General features: G+C 62.1%; 1 protein-coding gene across 1 annotated transcript; it reads left to right on the top strand.

The window, feature by feature from the left end:
- Window positions 1–11,504: 11,504 nt before the first annotated feature.
- On the top strand, window positions 11,505–19,594 carry LOC122702048 (basic salivary proline-rich protein 2-like). The gene is made up of 12 exons (XM_043915558.1): window positions 11,505–11,756; window positions 12,054–12,149; window positions 12,258–12,309; window positions 12,394–12,592; window positions 12,781–13,019; window positions 13,170–13,208; window positions 16,041–16,540; window positions 17,620–17,810; window positions 18,118–18,239; window positions 18,402–18,630; window positions 18,946–19,041; window positions 19,261–19,594. The coding sequence occupies exons 1-12, from the start codon at window positions 11,505–11,507 to the stop codon at window positions 19,592–19,594; spliced, it is 2,349 nt and encodes a 782-aa protein (XP_043771493.1).
- Window positions 19,595–20,322: the final 728 nt, after the last annotated feature.

A 20,322-nucleotide genomic window follows, 5' to 3' on the forward strand; every position in this document is an offset into this window, starting at 1 on the left:
ACTGGCGGGAGACTCGGCCCCGGCGACGACGCTCAGGGCAGGGCGCCGGGACTGGGGCGGCCCGGGCGGCGAGAGCCTCTGGGGACCCCGCTCACGCCCCCACTGCCGCCCGGGAGAGCCTCTTCCCCGCCTCCCCCAGGGGCGGGGAGCTGCTGGCCCTGCAGCCGCGGGAGAAAGGACCCCCGAACCGCAGCCCCGCGCAGCCCCCGCCCCCACCATCCCCTTCCTACCTGCTCTCGGTTGTGGGCCCGGGGCTGGAGGCACCGTCACAGGAGAGCGCAACGCGCGCGCCCAGGTCCCCGGAGCGCGGCGGCGGCGGCGGCGGCGGCGGCTTCCCCTCCTTCCTCCAGCTCTTCCTCCGCCGGCCTCGCTGGCTCCAGACAGCTCTCCTCCCCCTAGCGCCCTGCCTGCCCCTCCCGGAGCCCGCCGGGCTGGGCTCGGCCTGCGACGGGGAGCGGAGCGGAGCCGGCGGGAGCCGGGCTGCGGCGCTCACTGCGTCAAGCGCTGGGCGAGCGCGGGGCGGCGACGGCGGAGACAGCGCGCGGCGAGCCCGGGGCCGGCCGGACAGGCGGGGCAGCGGCGGCTCGGGCTCCGGCTCCTCCGGCTCCGGCGCGGGCGCGGTGGTGGCGGCCGCGGCCGCGCCGAGGTTGTAGCACATTCTTTCTGAGCGTGATCGAAGATTTCGTGTAGGAGCCGGAGCGGGGAGGGCTGGAGGAGGGGCGGGGGACGCGGGCGGGGGCGGCCGGAGGGGCGGGCGGCGGTGTAGCTCCAGCACGTCGATGGACGGGGGGTGTCCGAAGGGTGACGCGGGCGGGGAGTCGAGCAGGCTGCGGGGCGGCGTGGGCAACCCCGAGGCGTCTTCGCCTCCCTCCTTCTGGCTCGCCCTGCGCGCCCCTGCCCTCGCCCCAGGGCACCGTTAGAATAGAGGCCCCCGAAGGTCTAGGAGTCCGGACGCCGGGTGGCGATGGGAGGTGGGCACCTGGGCGGAAACGAGAGCGCGCGTGCGGGCACTGCCGTGAGCACACACGCCGGGAACCGCGTGAAAGTTGACCCGAAGTCAGACCCTGTGTGGGCGCGCGCGTCCGCGAATGCAATTGCTTTGCCCACTGGGGCGCGCGTTCCCGAGATGGGGAGGGCGCTGCACTTGGTGGGGGTGGGGGCGAGAGGGTGGTCGCCCCCGAGGGACTTGCTCTCCCCTAGATCGCTGACCCCCACTAACCCTCCCGGGGCTCAGCGCCGCCCTCCCCACTTTTGGCGGGGGGGGGGGGTGGGCAGGGCCGGGGAGGGATGTGGGACCAGCCAGGCTCCTTCGATTCCCGGAAGGTTCGGTTTAGAGGATTTTCCTCCCACGGATCCCTTTCTCTTCGTTCGCCTCCCGAATCCCCGGGGGGCGGCAACCGCTCGGCCGGCCTATAGGCTGGGTTCTACATCCGCAGCCTCTCGGTGGCCCCGCGCCGCGCACGGCGTCCACCCCGCCTCGCCGGGCGGCTCCCACTCCCCACGGCCGCTGCCCAGCCTGCGGCTTGCGCGTTGGGCGAGAACTGCAAACCAGGCTCAAGGGCGCACCCGCGCGGCACGGCGTGCGCGCCGCGCCCCGAGCCGTTGAGTCCGAGCCGCGGAGCAGAGACCCGGCCGGGCTCGGGCTTGGGGCGCGACCCTCCGGACGCCGCCGCCTGCGCGGCGCCCCTGCCCCGCGTGCTGCCCCGGACTGGGAGGGGAGACAAAGGCAGCGAGGTCGACCTGCGCGCCAGGGGGCGCGCACGCAAAGAGGAGGGGTCTGATGGAGGGTGAGGGGCGCCCCTCTGGAGGAGGCACCGGGACCGGCGTGACAGTGGCGGGTGAGGCTGCGAGCCACGCCGCCAAAGGCCGGCCGGGCCCAGGAAGGGCGCGCGGGGTTCTGGGTCGGGTCGGGTCGGGTCCAGCCTGCGGCGCCAGCTGCCGCCCTCCAGCTCCTCCCAACCGCACTCGCGTCTCCTCCAGACTGGATGTCCCTGAGGCAGAGCCGAGACCCCAAAGGGGGCCAGAGTGGAGGAGAACCCACCGCCTTTCCCGTGGACCCTGGGACCCGGAGGATGACGGTCAAGGTCGGAGCCACTGTCTTCAAGCTGTCCTGTCCTTGAGGGGCACTCAGACCCCCTGGACCGGGAGGTGGGGGCAGAGGCTGGCCTTGGGAGTCTCTCTTGTCCAAGGTCCCTAATGGAGGCGCTTGTTAGCCCAGGCCCGCTGCAGCCCCCGGTTCCCACTTCCCCATAATTGGCCAGGGCCTTGCAAGTCCGCCGTGACCTGGTTGCCAGGAGCGGCTCTTCTGCCTGAGGGAGCGCGCCTGCTGGATACTTTCACACTCTGGCATCTTGAGATGCTGAAATATGCCCTTGTTTGCTCTGAAAGCAGAGCCTAGCTGCTGCCCCCTGGAAAGGCCAGACACCCCTCACGCTGAGAACAGGAGACCCCAGCACAGCCCTGGAGGGAGGAGGCAGGAGGGGCCCCTCTTTCTCTGGGCTAAATAAAGCCCAAGGGCTCTCTCACTGGTCTCACTGCTGTGAGATCTCGCTCGCTTGCTCTCCCGCTTTCCTCTCAGACACTCATCTCCTCCTGAAAACCCCCACGCAGCCTGCCTTGTAGACACACACTCCGCCCACACACTGCGTGTCTACACACAGACCCAGTGGTACCCACCAGCCCATCTCCCCGCCAGGCGTTATCTGGGCGGGAACACGGGATACTCTTCCCATCCTCACAGATGCCCAGCTTGAGTTGTTTGTGGTACAGCCTGCAGCCAGCTACAAACACCCCCAGGTCAAACGCACCCCAGTCCACACCTAACACGGGCAGGCTCGCTCGCCCAAATGCAATGATTAAACTGACCTCCATGCATCAAGCATGTGGTTGCGGCTTGCATCAATTCAGTTCATGCTCACGGCCACCTAGAAATGAGCACTGTCAACGTCTCCCACTTCACAGGGAGGCCGGGGTTGAACTCTCCAGGAACTGGGTCAGCAGATCCTGGTTTTCACCCCCGCAAACCAACCACTAAATCCAGACTCACCCCAGTGCCCTGGGGAGAGGCAAGCTAGGCAGTGAGGGGCCTTGGGCCGGGGTTCTGGGACCCCCACCTTCCCCAGCTGCTAGAGGCCGCCTCTGTGCCTCTCTGAGATCCCCTGCCCAAGTACTCACCACACTGGATTCTGCACCAGACTGTGAACTCTGCAAAGAAGGACGGTCTGACTCACCTCTGAACGCCCAACCAGCACAGGAGGGGTGACCAGGTGTGGTTTCCCGACAGAGGAGGGCTGTCACGTGTCTGCACCCTATTGTGGCTCCTCTCTCCTCTAAGGATGGCCTGGCCGGGAGGAACTGACCCAGGCACGTCAGTCAGACCATTGAGGGTGTACGGGAAAGGAGCAGAGGGACACCGTGGCGGGGGTGGATGTGGAAAAGAGCCCTCCCCAAGCCCATCCTGGAAGACGGTACCTAGAGGGAGGTGGAGACTGTCCCTTCCTGTGCCCAGAACCTCATAGCGATGACAACAAACACCAAAAAACCAAGAGCCGTACAAAAAGCAATGTGGCCATCTTATATCCAAGCAAAGAGCCTATTCCCCCACATGTAAAAAGCTCTTACAAATCAATAATAAAAAGACCCCCAAAGCAGGAAAAAATGGGCAGAGATTATGAACAGAAAAGGAAATAAAAATAATGCTTATATATACAAAAAGGGCCCTGTCTCACTCGTAACAACAGAAAGGCGAATTAAAACTACTCTGAGAGATGATTTATTCATCCAGTGGGCAAAGAGTAAGGTTTAATGACGCACTGTGTTGCAATGATGTGGGAAGCAGGCACTTTAGATCCTCTGAAACAAGGTCCAAGTTCCAAACACTTACACCCTCTGGCCCAGCATCTACTTCTAGGAATCTGTCCTCCAGAGAGTGCTCACAAATGTGAAAAATGATGTATTACTGCACGCAAGGTCATTCACCGGCGCACGCTCTGTGACAGCAGCAGACTGGAAGCGTCTGAAATGCCGGCCGACGGCGGAGCGCAGGGACGCGTCCACACAGGTGCATGCACAGCTGGGGAGGCACGCCCTAATCCGAGTCCATCTCCCAGAGCGGCCTTTAGGGGAACAAAACGAGGAGTGGAACTGTGTGTGTAGGACTTTTTATTGACTCCTACAAGAAGGATATAACACAGTAACATTTTATTTGCCTGTGTGTGCAAAACAGTGGCAAAACTGGAGCGCCAGGAGACAGGGAAGGAGGGGAGGAAACTGTTTTACTTAAAGATATTTTTCACCTATTACTTGTTGACAGTGAATTTCACCCTTCTTAAGAGTATACTGTCCCACGAGTTTCAACAAATGTATACATCTGTGTCACCACCCCAATCAAGATATTGAAATTTCCAGCGCACCAGAAAATGAGGCTTTCCACTGTGTACCCACATCTGCTGTTTGAATTTTGTACAATGCGCATACATTTCTTTTGTAATAAATTTAAATACAGAAGTTAAAATGAAAGATGGTTTCATATCTGTCATCTCGTCCCTGCAATATCCTGGGAAGGCGACTCTTCCCAGTCCCGTTTAACAGATCAGACTGAGCTTCGCGGAAGAACAGAGACTTGCCCTGGAGAGCCAAGGCAGAACTGGAACCCTAGGCGCTCTCTGATTTTAGCAGCCTCATTGAGGGTTAATTTATATAACTACTCAGTTCACTGTTTCAAGTGTGCTAGTCAATGGTTTTTAGTATATTCACAGAGTTGTGCAACCATCTAACTTTTTGAGCACTTTTTTACCCCCCCCCCTCGGTCTTTTAACTTTTTATTTTTCACTGGAGTATATAGCTAATTAACTGCTTAAATTACAACTATAAACTATAACATTGAATTAGCCTGTGACAGTTTCTGGGTTCCAGCAAAGGCTCAGCCGTACATACACATGCACCCATTCTCCCCCAAACCCCCTTCCCGTCCAGCCTGCCACGAAACACTCAGCAGGTCGGTGACAGGAGGACCTTGTCGCCAACCTGCTTTCTGTCTCTGAGTTTTGACGATTCTGGATGTTTCAAATCAAAGCAATTACCTGCTCAGTGGTCCTCTGTGACCGGCTGCGTTCACCTTCTGATCTGTTTCTGAGATTCAAGGTGGTTTAGTCGCTAAGTCATGTCTGACTCTGCGACCCCATGGACTGTAGCCCACCAGGCTCCTCTGTCCATGGGGTTCTCCAGGCAAGAATCCTGGAGTGGGTTGCCATTTCCTTCTCTAGGGGATCTTCCCGACCCAGGAATTGAACCTGGGCCTCTTGCGTTGCAGGCTGATTCTGTACTGACTGAGCCAGTAGGGAAGCCCGAGGTCCGCACATGTTGTACCATGTATCACTGCTTCATCCTGATTGCCCGATACTGCTCCACTGTAGAGTTGGACCACCGTTTATTATCCATTCATCAGGCGCTGGACATGAGCTGTTTCCACTTTAGGGATATTACAGATACGCTGCTGTGAACATTGATATAGTTTTCATGTGAACATGCGTTTTCATTTCTCTTGGAGATACACCAGGCAGGAGAATTGCTGGCCACATTTAGCGTTTTGAAGAATTCCCAAACTGTGTCCCACCAGCAGCGTGTGTGTGTGTTTCCATTTCTCTGCACCCTCACCGACACTTGTTTTTATTTCTTTGATTCCAGCCAACCTGGTGGGTGTGAAAGGGTATCTCCCTGTGGTTTTGATTTGCATTTCCCAATGGCTAATGACGTTGAGCATCTTTTCATAAACTTCTTGGCCCTTGTATCCTTACACATGGCCACTGGGCTATTTATCTTTTTATTATTGAGTTGTAACAGTTAAGCAGGAGACCTGGATTAAACCCCTGGGTTGGGAAGATCCCCTGGAGAAGGGAAAGGCTTCTTACTCCAGGATTCTTGCCTGGAGAATCCCATGGACAGAGGATCCTGGTGGGCTACAGACCAAGGGGTCGCAAAGAGTCGGACACGACTGAGTGACTTACACTTTCAAGAGCTGTTTCCATAGTCTAGACACAAGTTCCTAATTAGATTTATAATTTGCAAAATATTTTCTCCCTTTCTATGGGTTGTTTTCTTCACTTTCTTGTTGGAATTGTTGGCAGCACAAAAGGTTTTAATTTTGATGAATCTAATTTTTTCTTTTTGTTGCTCATGCTTTTGATGTGTCTGAGAAGCCTTTGCCTAAGGTGAAGATTTACCCCTGTATTTTCTTCTAAGAGTTTTACAGTTTCAGCTCTTTGATCCGCCGGGTTATTTTTCAGACGGTGTGAAATAGGGCTCCAGTTTCATCCTCTTGCATGTGCTGTTGTCCCAGCACCATTTGTTGCAAAGTCTGTTCTTTTTTCACTGAATCGCCTTGACCCGCTTGTCAAAAATAGAGTCGCCATCAAGAAAGGATTTATTTCCACACCCCCACCTCTACCCCACCGGTGGGCGTGTCTCTATCCTTCTGCCAGACCACTCTGTCCGATCACCATGTGAGGCTTGAGAGCAGGACCTGTGAGCCTTTGTCCCTCTTTTGCAAGACCGTTTTGGCTCTTTGGGGCTCCTTACTCTGGAACTCAAGGCTTCCCTATTGGCCCAGGAGTACAGACTCTGCCTGTCAATGCAGGAGAGGCAGGAGATGTGGGTTTGATCCCTGGGTTGGGAAGATCCCCTGGAAGAGGAAATGGCAACTCACTCCAGTCTTCTTGCCTGGAGAATCCCATGGACAGAGGAGCCTGGCGGGCTCACGGTCCATGGGCTCACAAAGAGTCAGGCACGACTGAGCCGCTGAGCGTGCACACACACTTGAACTCAGTGCAAAGCCTCGGCTGTCCCTCAGGCTCCCCGAGCCCCTGCAGCCACCAGCGACCCAACATGACCAAGAAAGAAACGCAGCTGACCAAGCGCACACGTTCTAAGCACCTGGGTATGCCCGCACCTACCGCGTGTAAGCTCTTGATGTTCGCTAATTCCTTCAGGCCACGGCGACGCCGAGGCACCAGGAGCCCGGGGGACTCATCCAAGGTCACACACGCGGTCAGTGATCAGCTGCTTGTCTACAGCGCCCAGACTCTCATTGTTTTCCACACGGAACCTTGAAAGTTTTCAGACATACAGAAAAGCTGAAACAGCGTTACGTGACGCCCAGACGCCCGCAGCCGGCGTCCGGGCCACTTGCTTTGTCACCCACCTCCCCAGCCCGGCGGGAACCAACCGCTCCCCAGATCGGTTGCAGATGCCAGCACGGGGCACCCCGAGATAGGCAGCGCACGCAGCACCAACTAGAGTTCGATGTTTGTTACGGAGTTTTGAATTCTTTGGAGGAAAACTGATACACAATGAAATGGAGACCTATCGAGGGACCATGAATGCTCTTGTGGGCACTCTCTGCAGCCCAAAGCCCTGCTGAGAGACAGAACATCCACTAAAAAAGTTCCCACATGCCCAGCACCCCCCATACACACACCACCCTGGTTCTGACTTTTCCCACTGTGTCCCAGACATCAAACCAGTCGATCCTAAAGGAAATCAACCCTGAATACTCATTGGAAGGACTAATGCTGAAGCTGAAGCTCCAATACTTCTGGCCAGCTGACGCCAAGAGCTGACTCTCTGGAAAAGACCCTGATGCTGGAAAGATTGAGGGCGGGAGGACAAGGGGAGGACAGAGGATGAGATGGTTGGATGGCGTCACTGACTCTGTGGACATGAGTTTGAGCAAGCTCCAGGAGCTGGTGAAGGACAGGGAGGCCCTGCTGCAGTGAAGGACCGCGTGCTGTGGTCCATGGGGTCACAGAGAGTGTCCTGTCTGTGTCTGGTCCCTTCCGCTCTGCACAAGGCGTGCGTGTCCGTGGCTTGCTGTGTTTTGCGGAGCGGTGCTGAGTCGTACACCCACGCTGCCCCCCCACTGCCTCCGCTCTGGCCTCTCACCTGCTCACCTGTGTGACCGCTGCTTGCACCTGCGTTCCCCACCTGATCCTCAGGGCCGTCTTCCAGATGCACGCCGATCAGAGGAAAGGAGGGTGATGCCACCCCCTCGGAAGCCAGAGGTTGCAGAAACACATGTCTTTGCTGGTGTCTTGAGTCTGGGCTAAATCACATGACGTGCTGTTAGGTGGAGAAATCAACAGATTATAAATCGCATAGTAATAAATTCAATCCAGTTTTGCAAAGCAACAATGTACATGTGCTTAGAAGAAAGAGCTGGCAGAACGATGGTGGTTTCTTTCCCCCCAGAATCATCCCTCTTGACGGTTAGGGATGTGGATTGTGATGTGTGGGGGTGCAGGAGAGACAGTGGGGCTCGGGCCCCTCCAAGGCAGCCTGCCCTCAGAGACACTGAGATGTCAGGTCTGTGTCCCTGCCAGACCCAGCACGGGGCCACCATCCATGACCAACCGACGTTTGCAGCCTGGATGCCGGCAGGAGGGACAGAAGGACAGACGGGCAGAGCAGGCCCCACACCTGTGTCAGGCCCAGGAGCCGGGAACTAAGGGGCCACCTTTCCCGGGGCCTCAGAGGTGGGGCTGGGAGAACCACCCCTCACTGTCCCCAAGGGCCCCGCACCCCCTCCCGCATCATGAGAGGCCGGGACCACAGCGCCAGCCCCGGCCACTTGACCCTCCCAGGTTCATCCTGCTTGTTGAAGGACTCGGCCAGAAAATAGCAAAGGTGACATGCAGAAGCGTCGAAGTGGATTGAGAGGTATCTGATTTCTTAAAAATGGTATCAGCCACCAGGATTTCCTTCCTGGAAGGAGAGACCCAGGGTGTCAAGACTGGTAGAGGCTTTCTGCCTCACGCCCCGTGGGGTCCCCCCGGCTCCCCCCGGAGACCCCGAGACAAGGCGCTCAGAGGCCACAGGCAGACGTGGGCCTGTGGCCTCCAAACACGTGACAGAAGAGGCCGCAGCGCCGGCCCGCCCCCTCTTCCCACGTGACCCCCGGGGTCAGGACCAGCCTGACCGGTCGCACGCAGGCAGTGCTTCAGGGCTGAGCTGCAGGCAAGCCATCAGCACGCAGTCCTGCAGCCCGCCTGGCGGGGACCCCTCCTCACCCTTCTCCCCAGGGACCTGCTGCGGCCCAGCCCGGGGGCATACGTGCTCAGAATCCCGGGAGGGCGGGCCCGGGGTGGGGGGAGGGGCGCGTGCTGGTCCCCCTCCCCTCAAGGCCTGGCCTCACCAGTGCCTCTGCCCGGCCTGCCCTCCCACACCCTGGCTGGCCTGTCCGGCCCTCTGTCCTTCAAGCCCGGCTGGGTGTCCTGGGCGGGTTTGGTGCCCGTGACTGCTGGCCACCTGGTCTGGAGGCCCTGGCTTCTGGATACGGAGCACGTTGAGGGGGCCCCCGAGCCCCGTGCCCCTCAAGGGCTTTGAACTGACCTGGTGGGCTGGGGCTGGGGGGTGGGACCCCAGGGGAGGGGGAGGCAGGAGGGCCCAGGGCACAGAGCCCACCCTGCCCCCCACAGTATCCACGCACGACCGACCCGTCCCCTCTGCGGTGTCGGCTGCCCTCCTCCCCCAGAGGCCCCGCACGGCCAGGCCGCACTCCGAGCCCCGCGGGGACGGCAGTCCAGGCCCAAGCGGGAGGCTCGGGCAGGAGGCGCTCTGCCGCAGGAGCGATCGATCGCGTTTCCCCGGGAAGGAGGCCAGGGCCTCCTCCTGGCCAGCCGCCCTCCCTCTGGCCTGCTCCGCGGGTCATAGGCGTGCCAGCGAGTGTCCAGGGCCCCTCACAGCCGCCCTCCTCTGCCCTTGCCTCTGGGTCAGTGGCGATGACTCTGTGGGGTGAGTCCACAGCTGGAGTCCACAACTGCCCCCAGGAGCCCACCAGGCTGCCCAGCCCCTGGGCCACCATCAAGGCGCTGACTGGTGTGGGAGATAGTTCCTCCCCTGCTTCTTTCCAGGACACGGCTCCCCTCAATCACTTTTGATAAGGACACCCCCCACCCTGGTGATACTGGCCTTTCTTCTCCCACTCAAGCTTCCTGACCCAGGATGTGCTTGATTTCCCCCGGTGTCGGGGAGCTCACTACCACACAGCCCTGGCAGCTGCTGGCTTTCTATTTACCTACAGTCCCACCCGGCTCTGTCTTGACAAGGGCTGAGCACCCCGTCCTGCCCCTCGAGCCATCTCGGGGCAGCCTGTGGTGGGCCCACATCCAAGTCCTCCTGGCCTCTGCTCAGCCCGTGGCCCAGCCCTGCCTGCCCCCTCTGACTTGACCTGCACCCCAACATCCTCGCCTCCCCCACATCTCTGCAAAGGCGGCCCCAGCTCTCCTGACTGCAGCCACCAGTGCCCCCTGGGGCTGACCTCTCGAGGGTCTGGGCTCTGCGGGTTTACGGGGAGCAACCCTGGACAGGCTGGGATGGATGCCAGCGGGGCAGGGACCCAGCTTTATGAGTGACTGTCAAGGGGGCAGCAGATAAGGCTCTGGCCCGGCGCGACAGAAACAAGATACAAAAGCCTCTGCGGCATCTTTTCATTGACGGGACACCTTGTGCTTCACGTTCCATTGTCTCCCGGGCTAATAGGCCGCACACAAGCCCGAGGGGACGCGGTGTCCTGGCCACGGGGAGATGACCCACGGAGCCTGGGGCCGCGGTTGTTGTCCAGCGTCAGCAGCCCCTCGCAGGACTGTCTGGCATGGGGGGTCCCTGCCCCCGTGCACTTTCTTTCCTTTCTCTTGGGGGTCCCGCAGGACACGATCGCTGCTCGCGGAGGCTGCGGGCAACGAGGGACCTGCCCAGGGCGGAGGTGGACCGGCAGCGTCAGCAGAGCCACAGGCCGCCCTCCGCTGCCCGCCCTCCAGGAGGACGTGCCCCCGCCTCGCAGGCGAGTCTGTGAGGCCCAGGGACGGGGGTCTTAGCCGACACCCCTGCCAGCCAGAGGCCGTGCTGGGCTGTGGGACCCCCCGAGCCTGAGGGAGCCCCCAGCTGGGGTCTGGAGCCTCTGCACACGGGAGGGAGGCTGTGGAGCTGCATTCAAACACCCGCGGCTTCTCACGGTGCCAGGGGTCCGCGGGCCCCAAGGCCCTCACAAGGCCAGGTGCCCACGTCTGAGGGTGGGGATGAAAGACACTCTCCTTCCAAGCCCCGTCGGGCCTGCAGGCTTGAGGCCAGCAGGGAGGGCCTTCCAGGAGGCCTCAGCCCTGGGCTGGGCCCCTGGGGTCCTGGCGTCTCCTTGCCCGCCCACACCCCATGCTGGGGTCCCCCAGGCCCTCTGGGCCTGCCCCGCACAGACCCCTCCAAGCCCCCCCAGATGCCCCCAACCCCTTGGGCGGGTGGCAGCTGCAGGCCCACTGCTCCTCGCCCAGCCCAGCACCCCAGGGGCTGAGCGGAGCCAGCGGTGTCTGGGGCTCAAAGCAAGCAGGGAGGCAACGGCATTGATGCAAATGAAGGCCCGTTTCTTCTTCCAGAATAGCTGGGCCCATGGCGCGTCCAAGGAGCCCGGGGCACGTGAGCCAATCGTATCACGCGGAGGCAGTAATTAATAAAAACGGGCGATGATGGGCCATCTGTGCGGCCTGCGCTCCGCGGCGCGGCCACGCGGGCCCTCATTAGGCATTCCTCGGCCGCGTCCCCACAGATGTCGCGGTGGCGGGGTGGCTCCCGTGGGAAGACAGAGTCAGACAAATTTAGGCAAACAGCATGAAGTGGGCTGGGTCTCAGCCGCGGTGCTCACGCGGGCCGGCCTGAGCGAGACCCCCGGGGCCAGCGCCCAGTGCCCATCGTCCACTTGGCCCCACGTGCGTTCGGTGTGACCTTGGGCGGGCACACTACGGCCCCGGGCCTCCGCCTCCACGCTGCCGCAGGGAGCGGGGCAGGGCCCCAGGACAGTGGTCACTTCAGCTCAAGTGCAAAGGAGGCCGCCATCCATGGAGTCTGGTTGGTGACCAACAGACCGAGGGGGCCTAGGGTCTTGGAATTCTCCAGAAGTGCTGGTCAGGGTTTATTCTTCTTGACAATTCTGGCTGCTCTTCTGCTCCTGCTGGAGACCCCTCACCCCTGGAAACGGCCTGCAGGCTGAGGCTTACCTCTTGTCTGGGGGGCAGGCCCATCAGCAGGAGACAGGGCTGGGAACCTCAGATGCCCAGGCCCTGCAGCCCAGCGAGAGTCAGACCGGCAAAGAGGGAGCCTCGGCGAGATGGGTCAGGGTTAGGATTAGGGTCGGCACGCGTGACACTACCCAGAGAGGAGCCCCTGGAGGGCTGGTGTGGGCGGGCAGCTCGCCCTGAGCACCCTGGGGCCGTGGGCAGGGCACTGAGGCAGCATTTGGCCTCTCGGAAGCCCGAGGAGTTCGGCTCTGTGGTGGGTCATGCGTGTCATGGCTCCCCACGGTGGGTCCTGCTGGGACAAATGGCCAAATGCCCTCAGAGTGGGGCTGTCCCACAGCGGGCAAGGGCAGCTTGGCCTTGAACGCAGAGGGAGAGGCGGAGACGGACCCTGGGGTGCTGCTGCCCGAGGGCACGCGGCGACCCGGGAGCCCGACTCCCTGCGGCCAGTCCCCCAGCCAGAGAGCCGGGTCGGGGGGTCCGGGCTCACCCTGCCCCTGCCCGCCCCGCCCCCGGCTTCCAGAGCCGAGTTCTCAGCGGTATCTCTAACACTCTTGCCCTGTTTCCCTCCGTGTCTGGATGGCACTGGGACAGTGAAGCTTCCGAGGTAGACCTCATCTAGGGGGTAAACTCTCGGATCCGCCCGTGGACCTGGGGACTGAACTCGGCTGGAGGATCGGAGTCGCCTCAGCAGCTCTTCACCCTCCAGAACTTGCTGTCCCGTCAGCCAGCCCCCTCAACCCCAGAAAGTGAGCGCCCACCTGTGCCTCGCGCGTCCCGAGGGACAGCTAGGTGAGCAGGCTCTGGCCGTGGGCCCACAACACCGGACCCCAGGCCGCTCTGGTTACTGCCTGGGTAACCTGAGGCCCCCTGGCTTGGCCCCGGAGAACCCGAGCCCCCAGCTTTGTCCCCACACAATGGAGCGCTCGCCCGGAGAGTGGAACCAGAGACGGCATGTTTGTTCTGGTGCCCTCAGCCCAGCCGACCCTCAGGGCCCCTGGAGGTCAGAATGGAAACTGAGGCCTGGGGAGTCCAGCCCTTTTGTGGGGAGTGGGGTCAGAGTGGAGGCGGGAGTGTGGACCCCTGGGCGCCAGGTCAGGGCTCTTCCCCACCCAGGTTTCCAGGACGAGGGGTCCAGGCCTCCCTGCTATGAAGGTGAGGCCGCCCGCAGGCAGAGGTTGAGGGGAGGAGAGGGTGCAGGAGCCTGGAAAGCTGTGGAGGGGCCCAAGGGCGAGGGGTGTGGGGGAGCGCAGCATTACCAGCGTGAATATTCATGAGTCCCATGAATATTCATAAAACATCTCTACCACTGATAAGGGAGACACAGGGCTGGGAGGAAGAACCCACCACTCGCTTGCCCAGAACCGAGACAGCGGTCCTGGGCTTTGAGCCCATCTGCCACAGGACCCAACAGAGCCCCTCTGCAAAGGTCACCAAGGAGCCAGGGCTAGCGAGGGCCTGGCCAGGATGGGAGGGCCATGTGGCCACTCCCTGCCATGGACGTGGGCTCCTGGGCACAGCTGGTGAGGGCAGAGCAGCCGGGAGCCTCAGGCTGGTCTGGCTGGTCTGGGTAACTGGCCAGCAGCCAGGAGGAGCTGGGAGGAGGCTGCAGCTGCTGGAAACAGGACCCCCTGGGGGCTGATGAGGTCAGAATCCACGTCAGGGGCGGAGGGAGTCCAGGGAAGGAAAGCGAGGGCGGCCCAGAGAGCGGCAACACCTTGCCAGAGGTCACACAGCGAAACCTGGGACAGCCCAGGGCTCTGTTCCGCGATTCTGTGGGTGCGGGGTCTGGCCACCAGGAAGATGCCATCTGGGCTGGTTCCTACGCCAGGACAGGCACGTGGTTCTTCCCGCACACAGTAGGCCTTCAATTTGTAGCTGTTGAATGAATGTCTCTGTATGTTAAAGGGGAGAAACCGAGTCTCAGAGGAAGGGCCCCGTCCCAGGCCGTGCTGGAGGGTGTCACGGACCAGCCCGCGTCTCACCAGGCACAGCCTGCGGTCAGATGGGAATCTCAGTGGAGGACCAGTGTCCTTGGTCGTCCTGAGCTGTCAGGAGCCGGGAGGCAGCCCCACCTCCTCTCTGACCTCAGTCCCTCCTGACAGTCGGGTCTGAGAAAGCTGCGGGTGATACTCACTTCAGGAAACGATAAGACTCGGGAGACCAGGGCTGGGTTGAGGTGGGGCAGGGCAGGGGGACGGGAGGGCCCCCAGGCCAAGGGGGGGGCCTCTGGAGCAAACCCCGGACCTGTCAGGGCGGGTGCGCACACCCATCTGCGTGGTGACTGAGAAGGCAGGATGCCGTGTTGTTAGGAAATCCAGGGAGGAGGCTGACAGTTCGTGGGGAAGAAAAATAATCATAAATGATGGTTTTTATTAAAAAATATCACCAGGAAAATGTAGGCTCATTCCAGAAGCCCAAAAAGAGCCCAAAATGTAATAAGGGGGAAGAGAGGAGAAGGGGGATGGAAAATTAAAATCATGAAAATAGCCCAAGAAAATCTTCCGATATCTGCTGGCGGCTGCAGGGAAGGAAGGAGGGGAGGGAGGGTGTCATGTAGTGTGAAGTGATAAACATTATTCTGCAGCCGAAATAGCAGGCACGGCGGCAGGAGGAGGGACAGACAATCCATCACGGAGCCGTGATGGATGGTCCTGCTTGGACAGGGAGGCCAGGCCTGCTGTGGGCCCAGCGGGAGCCAGGGTCCCTGTGAGGGCGGGGTCAGCCTCTGGTGGCCCTGCCCAACCCGTTACACGGTGTCTGGGCCTGGGGCGCGTGGAACCCAGTCTGGATGGGAGACGGGAAACAGGCCCAGAGACAGCAGGCTGGTCCCAGAGCCACACAGGAATCCAGGATCCGGACGGGGGCGTGGGGACCAATCAGTGCCCAGACCCCCAGATCCAGGCTCCCCCGTGGAGGAGTCGGGGAGGCTGTTCTGTCTCCCACCACCTCCGGCCGAGCAGCCGGGCCACAGAACACCCCCCAGCCCGCCTCTGCCCCTCCCCGGGAGTGTGGGCTGGGGATCCAATCTGGGTTTGAATCCTGTGTCAACCACTCCCCCGGGGAGAGTTCCCCAGCACACACGTCCCTCCTGGACGTGCAGAGTGGGCTGTGCGTAGTGCCAGAGCCAGGGCGGGGTCCCCTGTTCGTCCACGACTAGCCCTGGAGCGTCTGGTGCCCTGTCCACCAGGCGGCTTTCCTTGGGCCCCTCTCCCATGTCACTGGGGTGCCAACCCCTGACTTGTCTAAAGACAAGAAAGGAATCTCTCAGGTCAGTGGTCATCTACCCTGTCTTTGGCAGGATCAGAAATAATCCTCTTGAGGGACTTCCCTGGTGGCTCAGAGGCTAAGACTCTTCGTTCCCAAAGCAGGGGCCCGGATCTGATCCCAGGTCAGGGAACTAGAGCCCACAGGCCCAAGTGAAGAGCATGCAGCACAACCGAAGATGCCGACAAAGATCAAAGATCCCGTGTGGGAACCTCCCTGGGGGTGCGGTGGTTAAGACCCCACCTTGCAACGCCAGCGACGCGGGTTCGATCCTGGTCGGGGAAGTAAGATCCCACCTGCCACGGAGCAACTGAGTTCTCAGCTGCCGCAACTACCGAGCCCCCGTGCTCCCGAGCCCGAGGGCCACACGAGAGGGCCAGGCGCAGCCACGAGAGATCCCGCGTGGCGCCAGGAAGGTCAGCTAAGACCAGGCGCAGCCAGATAAATAAATATTTTTTAAAAAGGAAGAAAGAAAAGGAAATGATCAACTTGCAAGGTCTGGCTGAGGAGGCAGGGAGGCAGGAAGGATGGGGGTGGCCAGGGCTCAGACTCAGGGGTGTCTGTGTGTGTCTAATCCTCGGGACCCCAGGAGAGGGAGGCAGCGGTCGGACCACCAGCCTCCTGACGGGGGTGGGGAGGGGCTGCGGGGGCAGCTGCTTGGGCAGCACCAGGAGGGACAGGCAGTGGGGGGGCCCAGCCAGCCCCGCCCTGTGCCCACAGGGGCCCTGGGCCACCGGCACAGCTGGGAGCCCTGCGAGGTCGGTGGGAGAGACGGGAAGACAGGAGGCGGCGGCCAGGCCTGGAGAGGCCAGGAGCGAGCCAGAGGTGGAGACCGAGGACCCGGCTCAGACCCCACCCCCGGGACCCTGCCCTCCCGGCGCCCCCGGGTACCGCCGTCCTCCCCCCACCCCGGGGCCTCCCAGACACCACTCAGCGCATCCTCCCCGCGTGCCCATCTGCAAAGCCAGGGCCCCCAGGGTGCTTTCCCTACAAAGCCCCTGTGCCCCAGCCCCCAGCCCCCATTTAGGAAAGTTCGGGAGGAAAAGGAGCGAGCCCGCTTCGGAGCCCCGGGTCAGAGCCGGGAGAGGCCGTGCCCCTGGGCCTGCAGGGGAGGGAGTGGCCCCAGCGTGATGCTCCCCGGTCGGCTCCCCCCCTCATTGCCCCCTGTCAGCTGCCAGAGGGACGGTCGGGATCAGGGGCCGGGTCCAGGCCGACACGGGGTGAGGGGTGGGCTTCCCTGGAGCCACAGCCCGGGGCACCTCCAGGAAATGCGGGCAAAGCCAGCCGTTCCGGGGCTGTGAGAACAGGACAAAATGTCCACCCATCACCACGGCCAGCACCTGCCTGCTGGGGGAGCCATGACCCTCGCGGGTCCCGAAGAGGAGAGGGGCCGACAGACACCCCGCCTCAGTCGTGCTGGGTCTACGACGGCCCCCTGCTGAGGGTGCAGGACCCTGAGTCCAGGGCCCTTGCGGGGTCGGGGACTCCCATGGCGGTCATCTCCAGGGACCCAGCTCCGAGGGGCCATCCCCCTGCTGGCCTGTGGGGTCTGCGGGCTTTGGCTGCAGGGACGGGCGGGGGCGGTCCATCCAGCCTGCTCCCTGCAGCAGCATGGGCCTAAAGACCCCGACCTGACCTGACCTGACCTGACCTGACCTGACCTGACCTGACCTGATGGGGGCGTCTCCCAGGAGCCTGGCAAGGGAGGGAGCAGGAAGGGGGCGTGCGTGCCTGGGGGTTTTGGGGGGGGCTCTGGTTTCCTGAGGACGTGCTGTGCCATGCCCAGCATGGCGTGCCCGACTCTGTGTGACCCGCCAGGCTCCTCTGTCCACGGGACTCTCCAGACAGGACCCTGGAGAAGGTCCCCATGTTGAGCTGAATTTCCATTTGGATGAGTTTTCCCTCTGAAACTGGTTAAAGGCTCCTGGGTTTGGGGAGCGAGGACGTGAGGAGGAAGGGGCCAGAAGCAGCCCCAGCGACAGAGAGAGGCTGGGGGTGGGGTGGGCGCCCTGCTCCGGGGCTGAGAGGCTGAGGGGTGGGCGTCCCCTCAGGGGCTGAGCGGCCGCGCAGGCCCGGCTGCCACAGCTCCGGAGTCCCTGCGTTCAGGATGAGAACTGTGATCAGGCCGTCAGCCACTGGGGGCCCAGGTCTCTGCTCCCAGGTGCTGGAGCAATTTTTCAACAGACGCAAATGGTCTTCTTTTGGGGGGTCAAGGGGAGCAAATCTTCCTTTCAGCCAGAGACGGCCAGAATCCTGAGCTGCCCCCAGGCCTCACCATGACCCACCCACCTCCCCCCAGGACTGGGGGCCCCCCGGGGCGGCCCCCATGCTGGGCGGCGTGCACCTGACCCAGAAACGCAGGGAGCCGCCCGCACTCCCGCCCCGCCCCCCGCCTGGCCGGGCAGCTCTGCAGCCAGGACCCCCGCACGCCCAGCGCCCCTTCCCCCTCCCTGTGACACCAAGCCCTCCCCGCCCTAACGTTTCCCAAGGGTCGATTAAGATGTCTGGAGTTGATTAGACTCTGACACTGATGAAACCCAGAGGTAATTAGCAAAAGAAAAAAAAAAGTTCTGATTAGTCCTCAGCATAATTCTCTCCAATTATTCAAAGTTCATGCCTGCAGGGGGTGGAATATCTCCAGGAATATTTATTTATATCCTGATTTTTTTCATCAACTTTGTGAATCTAGTTAATAATCATCAGGCCTGAACTTGTTAACTTGGAGACTTTGATGGGCCCATGTCGGCCTGGTACAGAGGGGCTCGGCTGAGGGACCCTGGGCTCCTCTTCTCCCCAGGAGGGAGTCTGGGGTCCCCACCAACACGCATCACTTGGGGCTCCCCCGGAACTTGTGGGTGGCTGTCGTCATCTTACTCCCCGGGGCCTTGTGGTGGCAGGCCCTCCCTGTAGGGGAGGGAGGTAGGGGAAAGGGGAGCCGCCACGTGCCTGGGGCCCAGGGGAGGTGCCCCCACAGCAGGGCTCCAGTCCTGGGGTGACCTCCGGGTGGAGGCTAGGGTGGGGTCGTGGCCGTCAGATGCCCCAGGCCCTGCCCGGCCTGCCCCGCTCTCCCCGGGTACTCAGGACTGCAGCCAGTCCGCACGCCTGCAGAGCCCACACTTTGCCAGGCTGTGCGTCCCCCCGCCCCGACGGCCAAGGAGCCCCCTGCTGGCAGCTCTAGCCCCACCCAGGCCAGGACCTGTCCCTCTGAGGCTGGTGACAGCCGGGCGACCGGTGCGGGCCAGCTGCACGGCCGGGAGGTGTCTGTGATGGGCCCGTCCGCTGCCCGCGCCGAGCCTCGGGGAGAAGCCGGGTCCTGGGGGCCCTGATGTTTTGGGGAGGCCCCAGGGCAGGTGTGGGGATAGCACACGACACTCGTGACTCGGAGCTGGGAGCACAAGTGCTTGGGCATGTTGCTCTGCTTCCCGGCATCGCCCAGCCCAGGCCCCCCACTCGAGGACCAGGTGAATGGGGGCGGCGGAGGGCCTGTTAACGCAAGGGCAGTCAGACCTTAGAGGTAAAGGTTCTCCTCGGTCAGCTGAGCAGAGCCCCCTCCAGCCCAGGCCCCCTGGGCTGCTGGGCCCCCTTCCTCAGGCTCTCCAGGTCAGCAAGCCCCTGGCCTTTGCAGGCGTGGAGAGCTGAAGCCGGGTTCTCAACCCGATTCGCCCTCAGAGGCCACGGGCAGGACGTTGGCAGAGCTGGCATCCTGGGGGCTCTGGGCGGGGTGAGTCTGCAGCGTGGGGGTCCACGCAGGTGCACTCTGAGGACAGTCACCTCCCTTCCTTCCCGCCCCACGGCCCTGGCGGCCCCGCGGCTCCCCTGCTGAGGGGTGGTGTCTGGACGGCCCCCACGGGCAGCCTGAGGGAGTGACGCCGGTCACAAACAGCAACGCGATGGCCCCCAGGTCCGTCCTGGGGGCACAGACACCCTGTCCTGCCCGCAGACCGCCCCCCGACGGCACCTTCTCAAGCGAGGTCCCTTCCTCCGGGGGGTGGGTGCTGCCCCTCCAGCGCCTCGGGCAGCAGAGCCCAGCATGCAGCCCGCACGGGGCCCTGACTAAGCAGAAGAAACGACTGCACTTCAGCCCCGAGTCCGGGGCGCTCTGTGACAGGGAGACAGAACCTCCGGATGGGAGCTGGACGGGGCTCGGGGGCTCCAAGCTGCGCCCAGCGCCCGGCTCGGCCCCGTGTCCACCCTCACCCCAGGCCCAGCGGCTCTGGGCTGCCTCTCCTCCCTCCTGTCCTCACTCGGGACTGAGGACTGATTTTCAAAGCTGACGCTCACAGCTCTGCCTCCGTCCGCTTCCCTCTCCTCTGCCCCTGTCAAGGCTGCCCGGAAGAGCTGGCCTCACATCAGATGAGGCTCTTTTTGGATTAATTTAGCCCGGATCGGCAAGGGCTCTCGGGCGGGTGCTGCCCATTAGGGCTTAATGGGGAGCTTATTAGCTGGGCGGGTCAGGGATGGGTCCTTGCTCTGTCTGCATGGGCCGGGCTGCTGCCGTCCAGCCGAGAGGAAGCTTGGAGACACTCGTGTGCCCATGACATGGAGGCCCCACCAAGACGGAGGCAGAAGGGGAGCCGGGCGTCCACTGGCCACAGTAAGAGGCCTGGCTGCCGGCTCTGGCGTTGGCGTTGGCCTTCGGCTGATCCCAGCCAGCACCCCGCCCTCTCCAGGGCTCAGCTTCCCCACCTGCATTCTCAGTCGGACGAGATGAAGACAAAACAAGGAGACAGATTCAGGGCTTCCCAGGTGCAGGCCCAAGTCAGCGTGTGCGCTCAGTCCTGTCTGACCCTCTGACCCCAGGGACTGCAGCCCGCCAGGCCCCTCTGTGCATGGGATTCTCCAGGCAAGAGTACTGGAGAGGGTCACTGTGTCCTCCTCCAGGGGATCGTCCCGACCCAGGGATCGAACTCGTGTCTGTTACGTCCCCTGCATTGGCAGGCGGGTTCTTCACCACTAGCACCACCTGGGCAGCTCCCCAGGTAACAGCGTCCAGCAGCAGAGT

Source organism: Cervus elaphus, chromosome 10 (genome assembly GCF_910594005.1).
Source record: "Cervus elaphus chromosome 10, mCerEla1.1, whole genome shotgun sequence".
NCBI classification, from domain to species: domain Eukaryota; kingdom Metazoa; phylum Chordata; class Mammalia; order Artiodactyla; family Cervidae; genus Cervus; species Cervus elaphus.

Excerpts from the sequence above, each read along its gene's own strand:
- LOC122702048 (XM_043915558.1), top strand. The coding sequence starts at position 11,505 with ATGATGGGCCATCTGTGCGGCCTGCGCTCCGCGGCGCGGCCACGCGGG. Across the intron at positions 12,593-12,780 it reads CCAGAGCCGAGTTCTCAGCG|CCAGCCCCCTCAACCCCAGA; the intron begins GTATCTCTAACA and ends CTGTCCCGTCAG. Across the intron at positions 18,240-18,401 it reads CCTCCCTGTAGGGGAGGGAG|GACTGCAGCCAGTCCGCACG; the intron begins GTAGGGGAAAGG and ends CCGGGTACTCAG.